The 25748-nt window shown below is 30.0% G+C and overlaps 1 protein-coding gene and 1 long non-coding RNA gene across 15 annotated transcripts in view; one reads left to right on the top strand and one right to left on the bottom strand.

Annotated features, from left to right (window-relative positions):
• Positions 1-834: 834 nt before the first annotated feature.
• LOC113218805 lies at positions 835-4187 on the bottom strand. The gene is made up of 2 exons (XR_003304747.1): positions 3597-4187; positions 835-3517 (listed from the first exon to the last, which is right to left on the bottom strand). It is a non-coding gene; the product is annotated as an uncharacterized LOC113218805 (long non-coding RNA).
• A 6-nt stretch (positions 4188-4193) lies between these two features.
• LOC410717 (serine/threonine-protein kinase MARK2) overlaps positions 4194-25748 on the top strand; it is a 47593-nt gene continuing 26038 nt past the window's right edge. For 10 of the 14 annotated variants that reach the window (XM_006570602.3, XM_006570585.3, XM_006570589.3 and 7 more), the window contains exon 1: positions 4194-4336. Coding sequence is in view for 3 of the 14 variants with exons in the window: in XM_016912934.2 (XP_016768423.1) it covers positions 17268-17672 (405 nt within the window). In the remaining 11 variants the exon portion in view is untranslated. Of the gene's footprint in view, positions 4337-12634; positions 12943-15379; positions 15722-17019; positions 17673-25702; positions 25737-25748 lie in introns of those variants that run through there. The other 4 variants (XM_026440998.1, XM_016912934.2, XM_006570596.3 and 1 more) reach the window with 4 other exon arrangements.

Raw genomic sequence — 25748 nt, 5'->3', positions numbered from 1 at the left:
GTGAAAGAGTGAGAGATAGATAGGAAAGACAGTATAATAGAAAGAGTAAACGAGAGGGAATGTCGTGTAGAGAGGAAAGAATAGAATAGTCGCAAAGAGAAGAGAAGAAAAGGGTTGAGAAGAGAAGGGAAGGGACGGGAAGGGAAGGCAAGGGAAAAAAGCAAAAAGAAAAGAAAAGAAGAAATGGGAAGCGAAGAGAAAGAAAAATAGCGAGCTATCGCGCGCATTCACAACTTTAAACGCAATCACCGATGTGTGACCTCCGAGGTATCCGATCATCACCGTTTTTCGAGTGTACTTTCCATATTCGCCACCGATTTCGGATCGGAGACTCGTTGCATGTGGCAGACGAAGCTTGAATCGCTGGTGCTGCTACTGTCGCTGGTGCTGCTACCACCGCCGCCGTCACCGCCACCGCCGCTTCCACCGCTGTCCTCGTCAAGCACCTCAACTTCAACGCCGAGACTTTTACCTTAGATAAACGCGTGCTGCTTTCGTACTCGTACGCGTGTATATGCATCTCGACGTGTACGTATCTTAACGGACTAGTGATCCCAGAACGTGTTGCGTCCTAGCTAGCAATACAAGTGGGTGTGGGTTTCGTTCGTATGACTGGCGTGTATGCATGCGCGTGTGTCGCGTCTATGTGCCGTGCCGTATGTAATTGCGCTCGCGCGCACTATGGCCATATACGATCTCTCGTTTGTGTGTACATTTGTGTAAGGATGGTAAGTATCGAAAAAGTCAGACTCGAATGGAAGAAGTTGTCTACGAAGCATGTCACGAGAATTTATTTTGCTCATTTTTTTTTTTTTTTCATTTTTCTTTTTGCTATTTTTTTTTATTTGAATCAAAACTAGTAAAAAATTTCCCTTCAAATATTTAAATTTTCATAATCGTTGATTTCGCTCACTAGTCGACCTAACCCCACATTTTACTCATTCTCTGTCACGAGCACACCTCGAGGCTAGTTGGGGAGCGCGTTTCTCGTTGACGTATCGCCCCGCTACCCAAGCTATATACATATATACAATGAACAAAGTAGCGTATATATTTCGTGGCATGTTCAACACCGACCAACGTACGCGAAACCGATATGGCTGTAAAAAACGAGGGATCGACATTCACTCATCGAAACAATGCGTATGACAATCATATCGTTTGCTAATATTTACGTATGATCAAGATCATTTTCGGATGATTTTGGATACCAAATTTTTTTTCTAATTAAAATATTTTTATCTATGAATTTTTCTTTATTCTTTTCATTGCAAATTAATTGCATTTATCAAATTTTTCTTAATTTAAATCTATAAAGAATTACTATTATAACATCCGCTTATTGATCGATTGATAGTCATGAATAATGTTTCTCTATGTTTCTATCCTCTACGAAACTATTATTCTTTCCTTTCCTCTTCAAACATATTATTTTTTTCGTTGCAAATTTTTTCCTCCATACTCTGATTTTATTTATTTATTTCGAAAGAATTGATTTTTTGACACTTTGATTCAAGAGTATGAAAAATTAATATTGCAGCAATAATAATCGATTCGATTGGACATCACTCGTAGAACTTTACACAATTCGTTCGAATGTTATTGCAAATATTGATCATTTCCAACAATCCCTTTGTACTTTCACGATCATGTTCACGATAATCAAGATATTCATCGTTTACGTTAACTTCGAGCATTGTTCTTTGAACGATTGCTCTGTTTCGTAAGAAACAAACACGCTTGATATGTGAAAACTTGGCATTTTGTTGTTATTCGTGTTCCAATTTTCTTTCCGTGTTCATGATATATATATATATATATATATATATATATATATATATATATATATACATGTTAATTAAGTATTACCGATTGCCAAATACATATGTTCATCGTTATTATCATCATAGATTACACGACTTAGTGTCACATTTTATATTTGCTATTCTTTTCTAGATTTCACAAGTTATGCTCGATTCGAAAGAACTATACAAACTTGTCTTTAATAAACCAGTCCGCAAATAGGGATGGATAGCAATAAATAAAAGAGAAGGGGGATATGAGCGTTAGTTATTACACGTTAGCCAACGATTTATTCTTGGATTACATTATGGAACCCTGGTTCATGCGTTTATGTAATAGTCTTGATCCGTGGTACAATCAATGGAAAAGCAAAACAAAGCAAAACAAAAGAAGAGAGAAACTTTTCTTGTAATTTGTCGAATTACAAAGCCGAAATAGAATAATTAAATTTTCGAAGTAAAAGCGATTATGTGTAACGATTATAGAGGGAGCGGCGGTTGGTTTAAGAAGTTTCAAAGTAGTTTGACGATTCAGGTTTTATGCGCGTGATTCGACTTATAGTTATATGGTTTAAAATCTAAAATCCAATTTCGCTTAACGCTTTATACAATCTATATATTTTCGATTATCAATCTTTTTCTTAACTCTTTACTCTTGCTTTTTTCGTCGAATAAGTTTAACGCATTGTGTGATTTCCGTTACAGCCATTGGATATTTACAAATATCGCGCGCATATTTTATAACCGTTTCAAATAGTTCAACACAAACGCACGCGTTTTTTTTTTCCACCGCGAAATTTCCAATTGATTTTTTTTTTTCAGTTTCTTCAAATAATTTGCACTCACTTTATTGATTTCTATTATTAATTTGAAATATCTTACAGGTGTTGAATATTAAAAGTATATTCAAAACACTTCATTAAGAATCTTACTAATAATGAAAACCATTTTTTAAACTTATATATAATTGATTACATAATCATAAAGAATTTAACACATATTCCGATTTTTTTCTAAAAAAAAAAAAGCCAAATTTCTCTTTGTTATAGTAATATCTATTTTTCTCTATTTATAATAATATATTAGCCTATGTTTTTATCTCATAAAGAGATTGACTAAAAACAAAAATGTGACAATATTCTCGCTTAATGTTTGTAGCGACGTTTAATGAAAATTACATAGCATATTGATCAATTTCAAGGCAGGCAGCATCTTTTCTTACAATCTTGTTCCTTGATTATTCGATCGAAGCAAACATTGATCAATTGATTTGTATCATCATGTACCAAAAATAATGCTTTAAATGAATCAATAATTTTGGTGTTGAGGGACAACTTTCGCCAATTTTATTCCACTCGAAGAATTTACATTGGAACACTTGAACGAATAAACGCATTGAATTGAAATTGAGACATTTATTATTTCTTTCATCTTTTCCTAGAAATCGAAGCTATAGTGTCACTATATATTCTTTTTTCTTTTTTTTTTTTTCTTCAAAAAACATAGATGAATTGCGCGATTAAACGATTCGTGCGTAGTATCGTTTATTCGAAATAGGTGCAAAAGCGCAGCGAATGTGTAATGTTTTCTCTTTGCCGTTTAAAACGCCGCTTTCCCTGACTCGATGCATTTACACACGACACACGCGATTTTCGTATTTTCCGACATCTCGTTCGCTCTGATTACACGAGACTGTATGCGATAATAAACTTTTGCTACGGATTAGAAAAGCGAAAGACGAAATTGGCCAGATGTTACTAGAGACAAGGTATATATAAATTCACATTCGCCTACCTGTACATATTTTCTTTATAGGTGATTTAATGGCAACAGCGTCCTCGTTCGTGTCGTATCACAAAATTTGTATCCCACTCCGAAGATAAACGTAAAAAACGATATTTATGTAAAAATTGACGCATTAACTGATGATAGATTGAAACGTAATTGTAGACTGAAACAATTCGAAAGAAACATTTTCTATCTATACGTTACGATCACTGTTACATTATCGACGGTCACGTTTCCAATGGGACGAAAAGATTTTCGCGTTTGTTCGCCGGACTGCATACCATTCACGCGTCATGGATTCACGGTGAAGATTCACGCACCGCAACGGAGAAGGTGCGTTAGAATCGCGACCGCGCTCGGTCGACCGAGTTACTATTATAGAGCAGTTTAATGATCGTCTATGAGCCAGATGCGCAATGTTATCGCTCATGTCAGCCCGTACTTGTCGATCGTGTTGCGAAAATAGCCCGTACCTTTACCCATCTTTCAAAAGAGGAGATATATATTTTTCGCAAGTCATTGAAGCATTTTGAATTTATCTCCGAAAAAAAAAAAAAAAGGAAAAAAAGGTTTTAATCGAAGTGCGTGAATATTCTGTTTCAGGCGTAAGGGGAGAGGGTGCATCGTCGAAGCGTTGGAGGGTTTGAGGCAGTAAAACTGGCTGGCCTACAATGTCCGCTAGTATGCGGAGCACTTTGCAAACTGTTCCAGAATCAGTGCCGGCCGACCACGTCACAAACTCCAAAGTAAGTACAAAGAAAATTTATGGGAAAACGAAAATTCTATTAAACTCGTGTAATCGTAACTGTTCTCTCGAAGATGAAATGGCTCGTCGTGTTTTTTTTAAAAATGTTTGCGAAATGCGCAATTTTGCATCTCGTGCGCGTTCCATTTCGAAACCGCAATAGAAGAAGAAAGAACACGATCGCTATTTCGTCGATCGATAATGTGCCTTGTCACGCAAAAGTGTTAAGGGTATGGTTGAAGGTTGAATGATTACGTTCAGAAAAAGATTTGCATTTGCGGTTTCCGTAAAAGAGAGAATTATTTTGTTCGAAGCTTCAAGAAGTTAAAAAAAAAAAATATATGATCGTTAAAAAATTGAGTCAAAATAAAATTAGTTTTTACCGTCAGTGTAAACGATCTGAACGTAATCGTGTGTATTTGATTATGTTGCTCTGTTGTGACGGATGCGTAATTCAAGGGTGCTTCGTGATATGTTTCATTAACGGTTCGGGGTACCGCAGAGTACTAACGTAATATTTATCGATAAAAAAAGAAAAAAAAGATCGAAAGTCTGATTGTAAGAAAAGAAGGAAAACATATTTCGCGCTTACGATTGAATTCGATTGAAATCGATCGTTGTACTCGATCGGAAATTGCGAACGTTACCCGAATACTTGATTTTTACTCGGTCGAATAGGTCGGATTCTGTTTCGCGCATCGAGATATCGTGCAATACCCGATGACTCGGCTGAACAGGTTTCCACGATTGGTTGCTTTCGAATTTTCTCTCGGTAATGTGGTCGGTCGGTGGCCGAGTTTATTTTTTGAATCAATTGCATCTTGCCAGTTTTCATATCATACGCGTCATATAGTCCAATAGAACTTGAATAAGTTAAATTGATATCTCGTTTATATTCGCTTCGTTCAATAATTGTACATATTCGATAACATAATTTATTTATCATTTGATTAAACAAGTTGAACAAGTCGAATATTCGATGTTTTTTGACGATTGGAAAATTTCTATATTTTTCCCATCCTAAACTGTATATAAGGATGTATATTCGGTTAGTATCTATTATTATTACTGTACAGATTTTTTTATTTTCTCTTTCCAATTATTCATTAGATGATTATCAAAAAGAAAGTTTGGTTAATCGGAAATGCATTGCATCATGTTAAAAAAATATTAAATTAGTAATTTTCGAGAGAATATCATCTCGAGAATATCATCTTATATATATATATTTGATTAGAAAATTTTATTTATTAGTTTACATGAGATGCCTTTTCCTTTGAAAGAGGATAAGAGAAAAAGAGAGATGGAAGAAAAATTGTCAACTTATCTAGTTTTACGAATGTTTCGCATTGTATATTATTCGTCGGTCGAATTGTAGCGAGACAGGGCAGAATTATATGGGCGCTGATTCGTTTACAAAGATCGCGTGTAGTGTACCAGTCGACTCGTGCGACGTTCCTCCTTCTTACTTTCTTTTCATCTTTCCTTTTTCATCTAATCGTCGGAATTGCTCTCTTTTCGTCGACACGCTTATTCATTGGCGTTGATAATTGTTCGTTGAGCTGAATATCAGCTGGGAATGCCATGTAACAAGAAGTGAAACATTAATTGAAGGAACGAACTAAAAAAAATCCAATTGTTCTTATTCTCGAAATATCGTAATACGATAATCAATCTAATAATTCGTACAAACGTATGAATCGATAATGTTGCGAACGGAAAATGATTACCTGTGGATTTGTCGGTAAGAAAATATATTACCAACACGCCCTCGTTCTTGATGGTCGGGGTTATCGGTTCACCTTGAATTGCTTGAATTCGATTGACCGCGAACTTTGTGCTCGCTAGCTGATGCCTAAGTTTAGCCACTATCTTAAACGAATTCGTTTATAATTATTCGTTAAGCATGAATCTAGTTCACGGCATTTCGCCAATTCGTCGCAGATTTATAATTCATATAGCAAAACCATACATACCTGATCCTTTCTCCTTTTTGCAAAAAAAAAAATTATCATTCAATTTTTTTTATAATTACTTAATTTTAATATCGAGATTTGTATTGTCTCCGTTTCATTCTTTCATCGTTTATAGTCTAAATTTTTTTTTTTTTTTTTTCGAAAAAATATCTGTTCCCATATACAAGCAAGCGTTATCGAAGAATCTGATTATAATGAAACGGGGAAGATCGAAGAAAGCGGCGCAGTGAAAAGTGACTAGAGAAAAGAATCGTGAACCACGGTGTGGAATATTTTTATGGTCAAACAGAAATTTATCCTCAATTCAAGTATTGTCCTGACTGCATTATCCTCGAACTCGGTCAATCCATCTTCGAATACATTTGTCATTGCTAGTAGACACAAACATTTTTGTTTTTAATTGCACAGCTATTGTACGCTGCCTTTCTCCTCATTATTTCATTATATTTTTAATAATATTTACATTGAATCACATTAATTGTATAAACACACTTACGTCGAATTAGATAATTTGAATTTGTCACAAAGCTCATTTATTTTTCATCGCTTCACCAATTCGCTACAGACAATTTTTTTGTTTCTACGTTATCTTCCCAGCTTTCTTTGCGGTATAATCTTTTCGAACTAACTCTTCAAGCATAGCACGATTAAAAGACACGAATGAAATGAGAACGGTTACTAGCTAGACAGTGCACCGATAGAGTTTCAAATTCACTTGGCAAAACTAACGCCAGATGGCGATCGTTACCTTTCTGCACGAATTCATGTAACGAGAGAAGAGAGAAAGAAAACGATACAAAAGGCCCTCGATGAGACATTTCTTAACTTCATTATATCGAATGAACTTATAATATCTATATGATATAAGTATTTCGTTTCGAATTATATATAATCCATTATATAGTTTTGAAAACATAGGGATATTGTTCGTTAAATATACGTAAATAATGTTTATTGTTTTTATTAATTTTTATTCGTATATCAAATAATTTATAATTTTACGATTCGATTTGTGAACGCGAATCTTCTTCGATACAGCTATAAAACAGTATGAAACAGCTGCTAGCTGGTCAAGAACGACAGCGATCGCCATAAATGGCAGTGCAACCGTTCATTGAGAATCTATTGTCCTCACTCGTACACAATTCTTTTACATTCCCTCATCTCGGGTCGAGTCAATTGTTTTCATGTCGATTTCCACCTACGGATGGTGAATAACTGCGGAACGATCACCAAACAGTGTATAGCAACGCAATATATGTATATCACTGAACATTTCATAACGAAATCTTCGTTGCTGATTGATTCACGACGCGTAGTTTCGTTATATTTTTTTTTTTACAATAAACGTAAATGATCGACACAGCGTTACATTTCGGAAACTCGTTACATATTTCAATAAAATTTTATATTAATATCGATACATACTTACAAAAATTACAAAGAACGAAAATTTAAATTCTGAAAATTAGTTTCTAAAAGAAAAGAAAATTATATACAAAGTGTATTCGTGGCACATTATGAGAAATAATTTTAAAAAGTGAAACAAATACAAAACTTGATATGGAAAAATATCGATTAAGATTTATTTATTAATTTTGTAAATAATCGAAAATTGTTAAATGAAACGAAACAGAAATTCACTCTGTTTTCGTTTCATTACTATTGTGCTCTATTTTGACTTTAACTGACATTTTATTAATGTATTTGCTTCAGTCTCTATAATATTTCAAAGATATAACACGATTATATCAATATTTTGTATATGTATATATATATATATATATATATATATATAGTTATTGAAAAAAATTTAACCGAATTCGAAATATAATTTTGAGTTTAATATTTATTGAATATTATAGGTGAAACATGATTTTTGTTCGATAAGAAAAAAAGAAAATATTTCTTTTTTATCCTTATATTTAATGATATATTTAATGACGATGATGATGATGATGATAATAATAGTAGTAATAATAATAATATATTCGAAGATTTTTGCCATAAATTGTTTATTTCAAGACATAAAGGAATACGATGAATCACAAAACAGATACTTTCTCCAATTACTACATAGTATTGGAAGCGTTGTTTCCAACTTACAAATACATTTTTACAAATCGATTTTAGAAATCATTTTAATAAAATTAAAAATTTTTTTCAAATTAAAAAATTTTTAACAAATTCATGTTTATAATATAACAGACGTTATATTTATCAGATTGGTGGTTTTTAATTGATTTTTTTCTTAAAATATAAAATATAAAATATTAGAAGAAATGTTTCTATTTATGAAAGAAAATAATTGAAAAAAATGTAAAATTTTGAAATTGATTAATAAAAATATAAAATATTTATATTTATAAAAAAATTTTAAGTTTTGAAATAAACAATTTTTGATAAAAATCTGGCAATTTTTTGAATATATTTTATATCATTTTTTGACACGTAACATTTTTAATACATTGAATACAAGAAAAATATATATATATATATATATATATATATATATATATATATATATATATATACATATTTAGATAAGTTCCAATAGAAATATATATAGAAAAATAAAAAAATTAAAAGAAAATTAAATTAAAATAAAAATTGATGGAAAAATGAAGAAAAAATAACTTTATCGATGAACTAAAATTTAAAGGAAGTCTGAATTGAAACATGTTTCCTTTTGAAAATAAAAATTTTACCTCCACCGCATTATCATGCTAGTAGAGCGTTTTTTTTTCTCGATCAACGAAGCTTATCGTTGATTTCTCAAAAACTACGAACAATACCTTATGAAAATAGTTTGTGTGCGATTTCGTGTCACTTGAAGCATCACGATTAACAGTGGCAAGGCTTCATATTTTTTTTTTGCAGATTAATCGAATATCGAAGAGGAAACAAAAGCGACGTCAAGCAATTAACTTAGCACGACTATGCATGTTTTTTGCATCTACTCTCTTGAGCTTGATCTTTACACTAATTTTTGATGGCAAACAAATATGTTCGTCATTGTTTTCCATTATATTTTTTTTTTTTTTTTTCCTTTTTCCTTCTCCGCAAATCGCATTTTAATGAAATTACAGAAAAGCTAATTCCTCTTTGATAATGAAACATTAGAAATTAATATATTATAGAAACTAACTTTTTTCTATATATAACTGATAGTGGATTTTAATTTTAAAAATATTTGAAGAAAAATATTATTATTACGTTATAATACTATTATTATTATATAATACTATAATACTATTATTATTAGAATTTTCTGTATATGTATGCCTTCATGACAACAACCATCAATATAATCGTTTTATTTTTCGTTAATACAAATACATCACATTAACAGACAATTAATACATACAATAGACGAATTTCAAAAAATTATTTTCTCATGAATTGTATTATAATTATTTGAATTATAATAACTCCAATTTATATCGAAGATATATGGATATTCTATTGTTGTTAATATTTATTTTTCGACCTGCGAAAAAAAATGTGAAAATAAAATATAAACAATCCTTAAACAATCTATTGTTATAACATCACTATAATTTCAGTTATAAGTAAAAATTAATTAATATAATTAAAAATTGTTTTATTTTTCAACATTGTATCAATTGCTAAATGCAGTGATATTAACTCGTTATTTTTTGGATATGTCGCAAATATTTATTTAAACAATTGATAAGTAGCAATAATTGATTTATATGTATAAGTGAAATTTTATGTATAACAATCTTTTTTTTATAAATATTTCGAAAACTAAAATCAATTATAGGAAAAAGTTTTTTTAGAATTTTATTTTCTATAAGATTTAAAAATCATTGAAATATTTATACATATTTTACAACTTTATTTTTGCTATGTAGTTTCTAGTTTAAATTAAAAATAGGATTTCTATACGAATTCGAATTCAATTGTATTGTCTTTATGCGTCTGTAATAAATTTCATCTATATATTATTCATTATTGTTCATAAAAGTTTTTGGAATAGAAAATAAAAATGGATTTAATTGTTTACAATAGAAGCAATATAGAACAGCTAGACAAAAAAATTTTGAAACGTTATCACCTTGAAAATATTAGAGATACAATTTGTTTCTTGATATTAAGGTTAATATATGCAAATATATACATGTACATATTTATGCATGCATGCTAAATTTTTTGAAGAAATGAAAGAATAAAATATCGTTTAATTTAAACAACTGGAAATATAACAAACGTCATTCATTGTTTGCTTTCTGAGAAAAAAGAACTTATAAGTTTTCTCCTATGGTTAATCTCTGCTATAGTACTTGTACTTGTATAGTTGTTATCCATCAATCTTAATCCATTCTTTCCTTTATTTGACATTCTAATGCGTTTCTTATCGTGTAGTCCTTTCGAGACCTCTTCTATGCTTAATACAATGCCAAGAGTGTGCTTCACTCACTTCGCATTGATTATACAGGTTTGGAGAATCGATAAATCGAAGGTTAAATACATATGACACGTGTGTTCAGAATAATAACATCAGCGTCGCATGAAATTCCTAAAATTATTATAATCTTTAACAAAATATATAAGCAAAGGGGGGTCTCTACCCAAAAAGACCCTTTCTATTCTTTCCGCTAAAAAGTTATTTTTATTTGATTGACAGTTCAATCAACATTCCTTGTCTTTTTGAAAATAATGATGAAAGAATATCTGTATAAATTTTTCAGGGAAAAAAAAATGACATTAACTAACGAAGTTAGTTACGCGTTAGTTCTTTTTTTTTTACCGCTATAACGATTGTTACGTCACTTGTTAGAATGACCGTGGCTTGTAAAACTTGGAGGGAAAAAAGTTGATTTAATCGGTATGTTGCCGGTGTAATCAGTTGTATGTGAGTCAGAAAAGAACGCGCATAGTAAAAGTGTCCGACTTAAGAATGCCATAACGAGCGAAACATGACATAGGTATGCGATTGATTATTAGTTGATTCTTTCAAAAAACTTTTTTATCGAATTTACGCAAAATATATTTATATTACATATTATATTTCGATATATAAATCAAGAGATGGAAACAAGATTATCTCTCTCGTATTCTAAGTTTATGTAAAAAAAAAAATCGGTAAACCGATGATTAAGTAGGTCGATATCTAATGTACGTGCATGTACGCATACAAGTGGATCGTGTCAAGGATGCGAAGTTGATTCGAGAATCTATAATTATTTTCTCACTCGCTTTTACGATCAGGATCTTATAGCTTGCTGCATAGGATTCGCTTTCTAGTACATATGTACACCAAGAATGAGATGGTTAGTCTTTGGATCGTGAAACTTTTCGAGCATTGAACACATCATCCCAAACTTTCCACTTGTGGTAGTTCTATATTGAATTCTTCGCAATGTGATTGCGCGATTGATTATCCTGTTTTATCTATATATAAGAAAAAAATTAATTTACATATTATATAATAAAGTGAAAAAATTATTAAATATCTTTTCTTGTAGAAAAAGAAATCCTCAAAGAAAAACTCGAGTAAGAAAAGAATTAAGGTAAAGAATTAAGAAAATACATAAAAGTCAATGCATAAAGGTCAAATCAGTTAACCTTGACATTCAATTTTTTTTTCCGTGAGCATAGCCTCGAGAGGCTCGTTTCGTGCATTTTATATATCGAGTCCCAAAGTCAATTAATATAATGGATCTACAACTTTCTATAACCCATATATTATGTCTTTCCTTCCGTCACAATCTCTTCCTCCTTCCCTCCCTCCCTTCCGGTCGTTCGTTCGCTTAAAATGTACTTGTTGCACAACGAATGTATCTAGGCGTGGTATTGTCTGTTTAATTTCTATTCTATCTATGATGGCATCCAGTGCACGCAGAAATGCATGCACGTACGGTGATGCTATACGTGACCGGGGTAAATGGATATATAAAAGAAGTTGATCGTTATTTAAGTCGTAAACACACTTATCGATAATTATTTAATAGCGACTAGTTTGCACGATTGATGTTTTTTTTTTTCCACCTATTAATAAGTATTAAAATCGATCGCGAATTCATCACTTGATACTTTATGCTTGATACTTCATGAAAAACTTATCCGAACGTTGTATTTGTTGTATAAATTCAATCGAAAAACTATTGGAAAAAAATAAGCTATTGTATGAATATTCTTCGGTAAAATAGCGGTGAGTTGTGCGTTGCGTTAGTATTCGTGCACACACGGCGTAACGTATAAAAGAAAGAAAAAGAAGTGGAGGGAGTATATGCGTATTAGAAGGATAGTGAGGAAGAAAGAGAAGGAGAGAACATGTCGACGGTGTAAGATCCAGTAACGAAAGAGCTCGACTCGAGCAGAGCTCGCGTGTCTCCGTCACGGCCGTTCTACGCTCAGTTAGCAAGAGACTCGCAGTCAAGCAACACATTCGTACACGATTCGTTCGCTAATTTCGTCAATTCTGGTTTGCTTGATGCGAGTCACTATTTTATTTTTCCGCGTAATATCGCTCAACGGAGATACGATAATAAATACAGTGGAGAACCATGTGACGCGACGCTTTAAATTTTTATTTCGTTTTAATTTCTACCGTTTATTTTATTTTTTTATCACCGAATGTGCCATTTGAATCGCAACTTGTGATGTGAGTGTTAACGTGAAAATTATTTCTATTTCTGTGCTTGAAGAAAAATCTTATTTTACGATACTTATATACTTACACGATATATACCTTTTCTTTTTTCTTTTTTATTCCATTCCATTCCGTTTCATTCCGTTCCATTCCATTCCGTTCCGTTTCGTTCAGTTACGTTCAGTTTCGTTTCATTCCATTCCGTTCCACTCCATTCCAATCCATTCTATATCATTCCCAATCACGTATGGAAAGTGAAGGTGTAAACAAAGCATTTGAAATCGTTGTTTATTGCGCAAACTTTTAATATTCGAAATAAAAACTTACTTAACAATCAACATTCGATCACAAGCAGATAATTAATTCCAATTTTTACGAATGAAAATTTTAATTTTTAAATCAAATATATATATTATATGCGATAGAATGATAAATTAAAATTCAATTGGCATGTATATATATATATTTATATTATATTCTTTAACACAATAAATTTCTTATTCTCAAAAAAAATTAAAATTAAAAAGATCGAATTAGTATTTTCTTACTTAGACTTCGATGATGTTTATAAATATTAGAAACGCAATCAGGTGTTCGTTTCATCGTTCGTAAAACAAATCTTTTGTGATTCACTTACCAACCGATAGGCTCATCAATCAAAACATTACGAATTGTGAACGAAGAACAGCGAAGAGATGCGTGACACGAGTATATAACGATTGATGATATTACATGGCTGTTGGATATGTCAATGCATGTTATTATCGTCATGTTACTATGTTCCGCCGATATTATAACAAATTCGATCATAATCATTCGTCAGCTTTTTCCTTGATCGTTTCTTAATCTTGATTTTCTTTTCAAAATTATAATCTTTAAATTTTTAAATACGGGATCTAATCGAATCAATCTTTTGTTCAATCGAATGCAAATGTTTACACAATTTGATAATGATTATAATAATTATGTAGGAAAAAAGTGATTTATATAATATCATGAGAAATGAATATCGATTTCAATGATTTTGAAATATAGAATAATAACATTTCTTAAACTGTGATCCACGAATCCCTATGAATTTCACATTCTGAAATCACACATGTAAGTGAATGATTAAATAAGAATTATATATTTATATATTTATTACTTTATTTATTCATAATATATATTTTTTCTTCAAATTTGAAAATTATTAATGATCAATGATTAATGTTTTATGATGCAGATTTAAATTTTGAGTTAAATTTTAGAAACCGTAACAACAAAAAATTATTTTAAAAAATTCTGAATAAATAAAGAACTATTATTAAAAAGTAATATTTTGAACAAATTTCTCATACATACAATCGTTATTCGATTTTAATTCCCGAAATATTTCCAAAAAAAAAATTACTACTATTACATTTTCTACAGATATTATAATTCATGACATGTGCATCAACAGGCAACTGTTATCAATATGTTAATATAACAACTCGTGGCGACAAGCAGCAATATGCAAATAACGATAATTAGTCAAAAAATTCTATTCTAAACTAGTTTCTTTCTCATAGATTTTGAAATATTTCAAACTTCGATATTGAATTTAGATATTATGCGAAAATTATTATATTTATAAATAGTATTCATAGAATGTATTCACGAATATAAAATAAAATATAATATAAAACAATCTTTAAGTTGAAATGATCATAATAATAATGATATTTAATATCTATTGTTAGTATCTATTATAACATCATTTAAAAAAATTGTTTCATATTATTTTTTTCATTCTACGAATCGAAGTTCTAGATAGATATTAATTGTAAAGTGTGATGATATTAATTCACCTGTTATGTACTTTAAGTGTCAACTGATATGCTTACATGTATATATAATTGATAAGTAGTAATCGCATGCTGATGTACACTTTGTCACGGATGTATATTTATAGAAATTCTATGCATAGTAATCTTTTTTTTGTAAATATTTTGAAAAATAAGTTTGACTACTGATTATACGTATAATTAGTTTAAAAAATAAAATTGTTAAAATCTTGTTCTTTATACATATAAATTTAAAAATTATGAAACTCAATGAAAAATCTTTTCTGGATAATTCTCGATCGATGGAAGTCGTATAAATGAACGTATATAATCAATCTCATTGTTGTTAACATTTTAACTATGAAAGTCATAAATTGTTTTTTCTGCTAAATATTAAGAAACTAAAAGAATTAAATCATGTGTCATAATTGAACGCGGTCTCAGTTTGTCGACTATATGGTCTAAGGTTACGTACTTGTGCGAGTATCGAAGAACTGGCCTAATTCGTTTAACTTAACGACATTAGGAAGTCGGGTATACGCTCTCTCGTTCTCTTTCCCTCCGATTCTCCTTCCATTTCTCTTCTTTTCTCCTCTCCACCACCTATTTGTTTCTTCTCTTTCTCAAATCTGTTGTGTTAGTTCAAGACGAAGTGTGTTCATGGTGCGATGCTCCACCATGCCTGTGCATCAGTATTTGTGAACAGCGCAAAATATAAAAAAAATAATAAAAGTGAAAAAAATTAGCAAGTGATTCAAAATTTGATTATTGCGACTAGCTCGATTATCGAAAATAAGTAATATATTCGTCAACCGATCTGTGGTTACCTATTTTTTTTTTTTTTTTTGAAATATACCGACCTAAAGAAGCTAAATTTTTGTGTAAACTGATATTCTTTTGAATTGAATATGAAGTTATCTTTATGGTTATCCAAAAAAATGTGAAACTAACGAAGCGTATTAAGTAATGAATAATTAACGAAGGTTATTATATATATATAAAACAATAATATATTAATTAAATATTATTAGGTTATTGTTAATTTATAGATATAGTAATCTGTTTGATACACGTGCTTTGTATTCGATTCGAATCGACGATAAGTACTTATTTATTTATCGTTAGATTCAATAAATTTCTGAGCTGAGAAAATTTATTTTCTCGATATAATAACGATCATTTCTATTTCAAAGAGAAGAATTCGCGATCGAATAAATTACGTAATTTATGATAGATATGATTTAAGTAATAGGTTGAAGGCAAAGCCAATTTGTCAGATTATCGAACATTTTTTAAGTTTAACGTCATCAATCGTTCTTCTTATTTTCTTCTAAACCGGGGAACGAAGCGTTCCTCGTCTCTTCGTCTTTTTCGCCGATTCAACCATTATTATCGCTTTTACAAAAATTTCCTGTCGTTATCTCTGATGCGGTACAATCGAAGAAAAACACCGGGGTCTTGACCATGCTGCGTACTTTTCCCTCTTTATCTTGCGAGAATTATATTAACGATTTATCGTTTTGAAATATGATATAATTTTTCATTTTTTATTTATTTCAAATTTTTAAAACTTAAGAACTCAAGATCTAAATTTGTGCGATACGTGTATTTAAAATAATGCTTATTAACGATCTTTGGAAATCTGGAAAATTTTTAAAATTTCAAATCACGTATTCGCGTATTCATTTGCGCATTTATTTCGCGGATATTCAAGGATATTCTAACAATGAGAGAACTCGAAACGTTTAAACGGTTTTTTACAATCATCAAAGAATAGAATCTAAAAAAAGATTCCTCGAGTATCACGATATATTGTTGATCAATCGCATTTGAAAGATTAACTTCAAAACGAATCTTTAATCTTTTGACATCTTCTTCTTGCATTTTGTATTCGTTTCATCTATTTGACATTCATTTTCGACAATTATATGGGTTATCGATAAACCGTATCGTATTACTTATCGCGTTACTTATCGGCAAATTTACTACCAACCCTCCTCTTTTCTCATAAAAATATTACGCCTCCTCTCAAAATTATCGAAAGAAGTTTAACGAACGCGATTTTTTAATCAATTTTTTATTTAAGACAAAAATTGAAACTGATATATGCTGATACATGCAATAATTCGGCCGATTTATCTCTGCGATGATGGTCGATGGAAAAGAAATTAAAAAAAAGAAAAATTGAATTAAAAAATCTTTCCATTTAATTGGTGTATCATTTAGATATGCACACAATAAAAAAAAAAAAACAAGTAGGAAAACATCTTGTGTTTATCAGTTGACTGGTGTTTCTGCCGACAAACCGAGCAACGCAAGCGTGTGAGAAGCACGTGAATTTTTATGCCGAGCGCGTCAAGGAAAAGAAGGAGGCGAGCCCGGGAGACAACAAAATCCGAGTGGAATTAACTGAAAAGTGAAGGGGAGGATTCGTTCGTAGAGAAAAATTGAGGGGGAAAAGAAAAAAAAAGAAAAGAAAGAAAAAAAAAGTGAGTAATAATATTGCAGCGCTAAGTGGACATTGTTGGGATGTTTGTAACGGAGACGGGTAGCCACAAAGTGGTACCTGCATCTATAACCAGAGCAAAAATGGTCGAGTACAAAGTGATGAACGAGACCGGTGAACGTGGTGGTGGCGGCGGCGGTGGTGGCGGTGGTGGTACACATTTGGCCGCGACTGTAAAAAATACTGTGCGCCGTTTGCTCCGCCGTACGAAAAGTCATCGAGACACGCCATCTTCGAACACGTCTATGATCGTGCAAACGGCGAACGGAAATCACGTAAATAACCTGGCCACCGTGAGGAACAAGACGAATAACGTGAACGATCCAACCGCGAGAAGATCCCAGCCTCCCCTCCCAACATCTTTCGAGCAACATTCGAGCAGAAACAGCTATGGTAGGCGACATTCCAGGCTGCGCGTCAGACTTCAGGTAAGAGAAACGTCGTGTCTCAAACGGAAAAATCCTTCTCCCCCCTTAGACCTTGAGTCTCACGCGAGCATCAGCTGCGCGAACAATATTTCAAATCTTTGTTGTAAAATTTTCGTCTCGTTATAGGATGTATACATACATGTCAGTATATGTATATATACACGTTTATATTATATATATATTTCTCGCGAATCGAATGAATCATATTTTTCACAACGATTCTTTTTGTTTCAATTATATATACATATATATATATAAAATATTACAATGTAGTTTTTTATATATATATATATATGTATATATATATAACTATATTGTAATATCTTTATAAATTACCGATGTAATTATTTGTCTTGTCAAATAAGAAGATTCCGAGAACATAAGCGATTACACAACCAACGATTCCACACGGCATACATTGAGCTATTACAAATAAATCTTTCGAAATCGACTTTGCCGATCGAAGAGATAAAAACGAGTGCTGCAGCGATCTTTTTTTTTTTTTTTTTTTTTTTTAGAAGAACGCAAAAGAAGTTCCGACAATTATTGATTCCTGTCAATATTATGATTGATCCTGGCATATGTTGATTGGTCGTCAAATATTCGATTCGCAAAATAAAGAAACATGGTAAAATAGTTCAAGTTCTGGGATCAAGTTCTATCATCCATTCGAGCATGTACTTTAAAATTATGCTGTTATTTTCAACAATTTAATGGTTTGAAAAAGAACGAAACGTTGAAACATAGAGAAATAGTCGTAAGTAACCTCCAACTGCGACAATTGCTTCCTTTGTGGCAAAATAATAAATTCTCCCTAGGTATCTAATAGCGGTGAAACATTCTTTTGTTTTCATCAGTGCTTCTTTTGAAACACACGTTACTTTTGTTCATCGGAAAAACATTCGATTTACAGAGGTGTCAGATGTTTATTCGATGGTTTGCATTAAATATACAAGACAGAGGTGACACGTATTTCAATATTCTTTTATATATATATATATAAAAAGAAAAAACATATTTACATCCCAAATTCGATAAGGATAAAATGTATTCTCGATATTTATTCTATCATAGAATTCTGCATATTTTTTTCTATACTCTTCTAGAATTTCTTATATACATTTATGCTTTTTATCCATTTAAACGTTATAACTGTAGACACGTACTAATTCATTTCGAGGTTTTCTATCGAAGAATCGCTATCTATCGATACCTATATCGGCGCATGGCGCGTCACATCATGGCGTAGCAACTTCTCCTTCCTTTCCTTTCACCGTTCAAGAATGCGCAGCACGCATTGTAGCTCGCGTTTACGTATCATCGGTTTCCGCTTAAATATATCTATACCTATGCGCATACATACATTTCTCGATGTATGAAGTTAAAAAGCAATTGTTGACGAATTTTTTTTTTATACTTTTTATCCTTTGAAATGGCAATAGCTTAGAATTAAAAAATAACATAGGTATATAAGCATTATAAATTTTTTCGAATATAATTTTTATAAAGATTAAAGATAATATCGATTCAAAGAAACAGAACAAAATATGTAGGAGAAAAATTTAAAAAGATATTTTTATAGTCAGATTATATATATTTTTACAAAAAAAAAATAATAATAACGTATAAATATCAATAATTTTTATAATTTTACTAAAAATAATTTAAATTTCATGATTGCACGATACTTATTTAATTATCGAATGTAAGATTCAGCTTGTGCTCTCTTGATAATATTTTCGTGTTTTTCTTATATTTTTTTTATTGTATTAATTTCGATAAGTTGATAAAAAAAAATTTTTAATATTTAACATTCCAATTAGATTCAAATTTAAGAATTGATTTGATTATTTAATTACAAATGTTTATGTATTTATGCAAAATTTGAATATATAAAAATGTACAAAATGTCCATAATATATAAAGATATATAAAATTCAAGAAATAAGTTTTTCATTTTTTATATTCATAAAACTATGATCTTTTTACATAAATATTTGTTCTATTAATTACATTCACGATTCCCAAAGAGAATGTTAATTAATTAATTTTTAAAATTTAAAAATGTTTTCAATCATTGAAATAATATTTACTGATATTTTTTTCAATATGATTTTAAAACACAATGTATTAATTCTAATGTATTTTATATACTATAAGTATATATGTATTTTATTTCAATGTATGAATTTTATAAAATATCGTGATGTACGAATTTATTTATAGTTTCTTCTATTTTTAGCGAGATAAAGATTTTAAGAAAAACAACCAAATTATCACATTATCACTATTAAATTTTATATGTTTCAAATACTTAAAATTACTAATTAAATTGTTATCTTATATAAATGGTTATAATAGAATGTTGTATGTTACATCTGAAATCATTTCAGAATAAATAATTTATTCTTATTCATAGAATTCTCGACCATTTAATAATTTCAATTAAATGTTTATCAATTCCAACCAGACTTTCTAATTCTTTCTTGAAACAAATAGATAAATTAATATATCGTTATATTGTATATATATAAATTCATATGCTATAATTAAGAATGAAAAAATTTGAATAAAATGATTTTTTTAATGTGACAACGTTCCAAAAAATTCTTCCAAATTAATAATAATTTTATATTAATAAAATGTGAATGTAATTAAATAGCCAATATCTAATTTTGAATCTAAATTCGCATTTGTTGGATTATATTAGATTAATTGGAAATTTATTTTTTTAACCAATAAAATCGATTTAATGAAAATATTGTCAAGAATAGGAGCAAAATCTTGTATTAGATTAATTAAATGAATATTTTATGAATATTATATAATAATATATTGATTATCTCTTTATATTTTTAATTTTTATTTTCTTTTTAATTTCAATCAATTGATTTTAAAAGATAAGAAACAAAATAATCCTTGGCGAATTTCTTTATATTTCTTAACTTTTGTCAATAAGTATAACAACAACATCCGATAATTTCGCATTTATTCAATTATTATTTTCAATATTAATCGACATCTTTACTTTCATTTTTTAATTCTTCTCGAAGAAAAATATCCATTCAATTGCCAAGAATTGAAATTCTCGAATTTATATATTTTTTATCACTAAAATGTACTGGTTATGAAACATGTTTAACCTTGATATATGATAAATTAGATACGCGATTTCATTACGCTATTAGACTAGCCAAACGAAATGAATTTATTTGTTAGGTATACGACTAATATTGCCTTTGAATATACGATTAACACTCGTATACCATCACTAAACACACGTATGAATTATCATATGGATTCTTTTTGTTCCTACTTGGTTTCTCCAAGATCGAACATCAAAAGAGTCTACTTAAATATATAATGATGTCATTCTATATTTTGTTCAGGATTTGTATATGATCCTGAAAAAATAAGAATAACAAAAAATAATAATAAGGGACTACTTATAACATCGCTGGTTATATTTACCATATCTAAAAAAAAAAATATTATTTGTTATAATATTTAAGTGAGTTCTTAACCAAAATTTTGCAATTAATTATTCCCATAATTATCAACGATATTACTTTTGATTCATATATAAGATGACAAAAAATTATTCAAATTATTATAATTCAATTATATTATCATCAAAGATTTATATATTAGGAATAATTCTAGAAATAAAACATTTTAATGTTGTCTAATTTAATGCAAAACAACTAGAATATATATGTATTTCAATATTCTTATATACAAGTATTAGCTAAAATTTTATTTATAAAAGAGTAACAAAAAATAAATAATTACATTAATTAAATTAATATTTTAACAAAATCAAAATTAATTGTATTGGATTTTCAGCAAGTTTTAGTTTTTTATATTGAAATTTTTTGAAAATTGAAAATTTGCAAAAAATATTATAAAAATATATTTTTTTATTTAATTAATAATATTTAATTCAATTAAATTTTCATGTAGATTATTGACTTAATTTAATTAATTCAAATAAAGCAATAAATAATAACAATAAAATTTAATTTTTTCTTAGACAAAAAGACAATTATTGACTACAAATCATTTATTTTCAAAAATAAAAATTTATTAAAATTATTCGATAAAATTTTGTTATTTTTCAATAAAACAATATTTCTTAGGGAAAAAGGAAAGAAAGGAAAATAAATGTTCTGAATTTCCAAAGTTTCGAAACTTCATAAATTTCATACAAATCTAAAAATTTTGATCCATCTCTAATTATAAAAAAAAATATCTATTTATAATATTTAAGTAAATAAGTAGAAATCGAAACGTGAATATAATTGATACGTATGGAAGGAATATAAGGATGATTTTATCAACTATCGATCGTGAAATTTATTAATGATGAAATTAGAAAAAAATGCATTGTTCCATAGCGATAAACTATGTTTCGGAGACACCGGTTAACAACGGCTCAAATATACTTTAAACGATTCACTTCCGTGATAGCCATCAGGGGACTGTCCATCTGTATATACATAGGCAATGTTCATACGGACATTGGATGAGAGTTTCATCAAGGCCATTTTCATTTAACGAATCGACATTCCCCCACTGTACGTATCGTTTAATACTGATGTTAATAAAAATGATTTTTTTTCTAACTGTTCAAAACACGCTGATTCAAACAACAATGAATCCCATATTGTGGAATTTACGCTACAAACAACATTAAAAAAATTGAATAATCTTGAATTTTTTGGGCAATAATCGAGAATTCCGAGAATCTTCCATTTTATCACAATGATGGCAATTCTTTTTTTTATTGTTTACTGTTTTGTACTCAGTTAAAAAATATTTGATCAAAAAAGCTAGTTTAATTTTTTGATGGTTTAATAAAATTTAATAAAATTAATTAGTCGAAATTGGAATGTTTCGAGGAATATTGTTTATATTTATTATGAAATATGTAAGTATATCGAGTATTAAAATTTGTCAACGCAAGTTTTGTGACGATTCGTGAAGAAAAACCGTTCCTATTCCAAACTCGCAACTGCGTACACGATATCAATTAACGAAGAATTATGTAAACTAGCTTCAATATTTTCATTCGTGAGTCTCGTGTAACTGGAAGCTAGCGTTAGGTCATATGGAACGAGCATGCATGATAAACAATTAATAGCGCTTGTTTCCTGATTCACTTAGTTTAAAGATGTTTCAAATTGTCTTCACAACTGGTTATCATCAATCTCTACTGTTATCGAGTATATTTTATATATATATATATTTTTTTTTTATTATTCTATGATACGGTGATATCATATAATAACATCATAAACAAACTCTGTTAATAATCATAAAATTATAAAATTAAGTTATTTTTAAGAATATGTATAAACTTTACATCCGTTAAATATTTCCTTTGATATATGAATGATTCCGTTATCTTGACAAATCTCTTTTTGACAATGTCGAAAAAGACATATAAATAAACTGTTTGATTTACAATCTTCTCTAAATTTCAAGCCAATACTAAAAAAATGACAAAAAAAGAAATTATCGTTTAAATGTTTTTAAACACATGATTTCGGTAGATTAATTACGGATTCGTTAATTTGACTTTTTTTATGTGAATTATCAAAAATAATTCAACGAATACATTCAATGAACAAGTTTTGTATCCTTTTTTCCCCTCTCGTTTCAATTCAATCACAATTGAAATACAATAATCATTAAGAAAATATATATTTGATATACATTTGTAAAACGTGTAACTCGATCTATTTAACTTTTTATTAATTTTTGACGTTTTTATTCGATGTAAAAAAAATGCAATTTTATACAAAAAGTTAGCTATTGTAATTAAATTTAGAAGCAATAGTAGTAATAGTAGTATTAGTAGTCCTATATAAAAAATTCCTGAGAAATCATTACAGATATACGTTTATTACTTTATCGATATATAGAACTTTATCATTTTCTATCTATTCTTTGTGAATTTCCGATACGATTCACTCAACATTAAAAAGAAAAAAAAAAAATTGAAACTAAAAATAAACTTAAGATTAAATTCGAATATCGGATTCGAAACGAAAGGAGAAGAGAAGAAGAGAAGTGTTTTTCGGGGATAATATCGATGCGATAATAGAAAGACGAATACCTAATTTCAAGTAAGTAATCGAACCTCTCGAAAAGGGAAAAGATGGCAGTACGGGTACCGAAGCGGTCGAATACAGACCTGCTATCGGTACTTGCACTTTGAGCTCTCGACATGATAGATGACCGCATTGGGAAAGAGGTGAGAGACGAAAGGCGAGAAACAGAGTTTACCATCGACTTGTTGGTCGGGCCGAGTGAGTCACGAGCACTGCTTTCGTCGATTGTGAACACAGTTGACCGCAATTGGTGTACTACACGCTTGTGTCTCGCATTCGTGAGAAATTTTCATATCGTGGCTCGGCCACGCCAAAGACGGAACGGCGCGGCCGTTATAAACATTCCGTCGTTTTTTTTTTAGTGCCAATTCACAATCAATTTTACACGAGTAATTAATATTTTCTCGAATAAAAGACAAATCGAGATCATTCAGTGGATAAGTTCGAGAGTTAAGCCGGTGATAAACGGACGGAATTGACGGATTATTTCCCTCGAATAAATAATTCCCGTGCTCGTTTTTCTTCGATTTTGATTTTCTCAATTAAAAATCTCCACGAATGTGAAATACGTTTTTGATAATTCAAGTTTAATTAATAACACGTTTGTTATTTTTCAATAAATGTTTCTTCTGCTTCGAGTCACGGATTAATATGCATTTTTGCACATCGAACGAACAAACTTTGGAATCTGTGAATGAAGATGATCAATATGAAAAGAATACTACTCGTCATATATTTTACGAAAATACTTGCAAATATTTGCTTAATACATTGGTTACTATTAGTAACTGTATTCGTTGATTTCTTTTATTTATTTCAATCCTCGTGTTGCATAACGGTGAATTTCAATCACGCACTGTGCTGAATTCGCATGAACGGGTGAACGTATTCGATCATACCCGATCAGGCGAGAATAGATATATTACGTTTTCGGCTCAGCTTTGCCGGCCACCTGTTCGATTCTTAACTGCGATTTATAACGCGCTGCACTCTCTATATTTCGAACGAAAGAACGCATACGGCTTAATCGGTTCGATAATCAATTTATCTGCTCGGATCACATGTATACCTCGATAATGGGATTCTTTCGTAATCCCATTCATTTTTCTCGAAGTTCGCTTCAACATTCTTTCTCGTGATTTTCAATGTTTCTTATTTTTGATCCTCTTTTTGATCTTTTTCCTCGTTATCGATTATGGAATGGAAAATTGTTGAAAAATTTTGAAAAAAAAAGAATTCGATACGATACTTGAAAATTTTACTTTTGGCCAGGCTCCAGAGACACAACTGTTCACAAATCTTTTCGATGCAGCCTATTTCTAATTTTGCTCCATTCCAATGTGCATTCATTGGCGAGTTGTTTGAACGGAAGGATCGATCGAATCTCACACTCTGACTTTGTAAAAAACACATTTATAATCGTCTATTTTCTTGCCTCTTTTTTTTTTTCTTTCTTTTATGCCTGTCATCGCGTACGAATGACGGATATCGATATCGATTCGGTTGAAAATCGATTAGAAAATGTTATTATGAAAGAAACTTAATATTCTGAGAAACGCGTGAAATGATCCTTTTAGATAAACATTTGTTTTCCATATAAGAATTGTATGAAAAGACTTATAAAAGAATTATAATCTTATGATACTATAATTCGTAAAAACTATATATTCGCATTGTTACTATAATTCTAAACTTATTGTAATTAAAAAAGAATAAAAAAACAAAAAATTTCAATTAAACAGGAAAAATTTCAACGATGATACAAATATATTTTTCTTGTTGTAAGTTAGGCTGGAATCCGAAATAAGTTAGGTAGGCGGTTATCGCTTATCTTCATCTATCATTGATAACGGTCTAACAAAGTCGAGGTGGTGGTTGGTCGAGTTATTATCGTTCGGGAAATGGACCCAGTTGTTCGTAGCCGTCTATTGACGCACAACCTCAGGCTGTACGTTTTCCA

This window comes from Apis mellifera, linkage group LG1 (genome assembly GCF_003254395.2).
Source record: "Apis mellifera strain DH4 linkage group LG1, Amel_HAv3.1, whole genome shotgun sequence".
NCBI classification, from domain to species: Eukaryota; Metazoa; Arthropoda; class Insecta; order Hymenoptera; family Apidae; genus Apis; species Apis mellifera.
The sequence above is the reverse complement of the archived record's forward strand: the minus strand, read 5'-3'. Positions and strand labels throughout refer to the sequence as shown.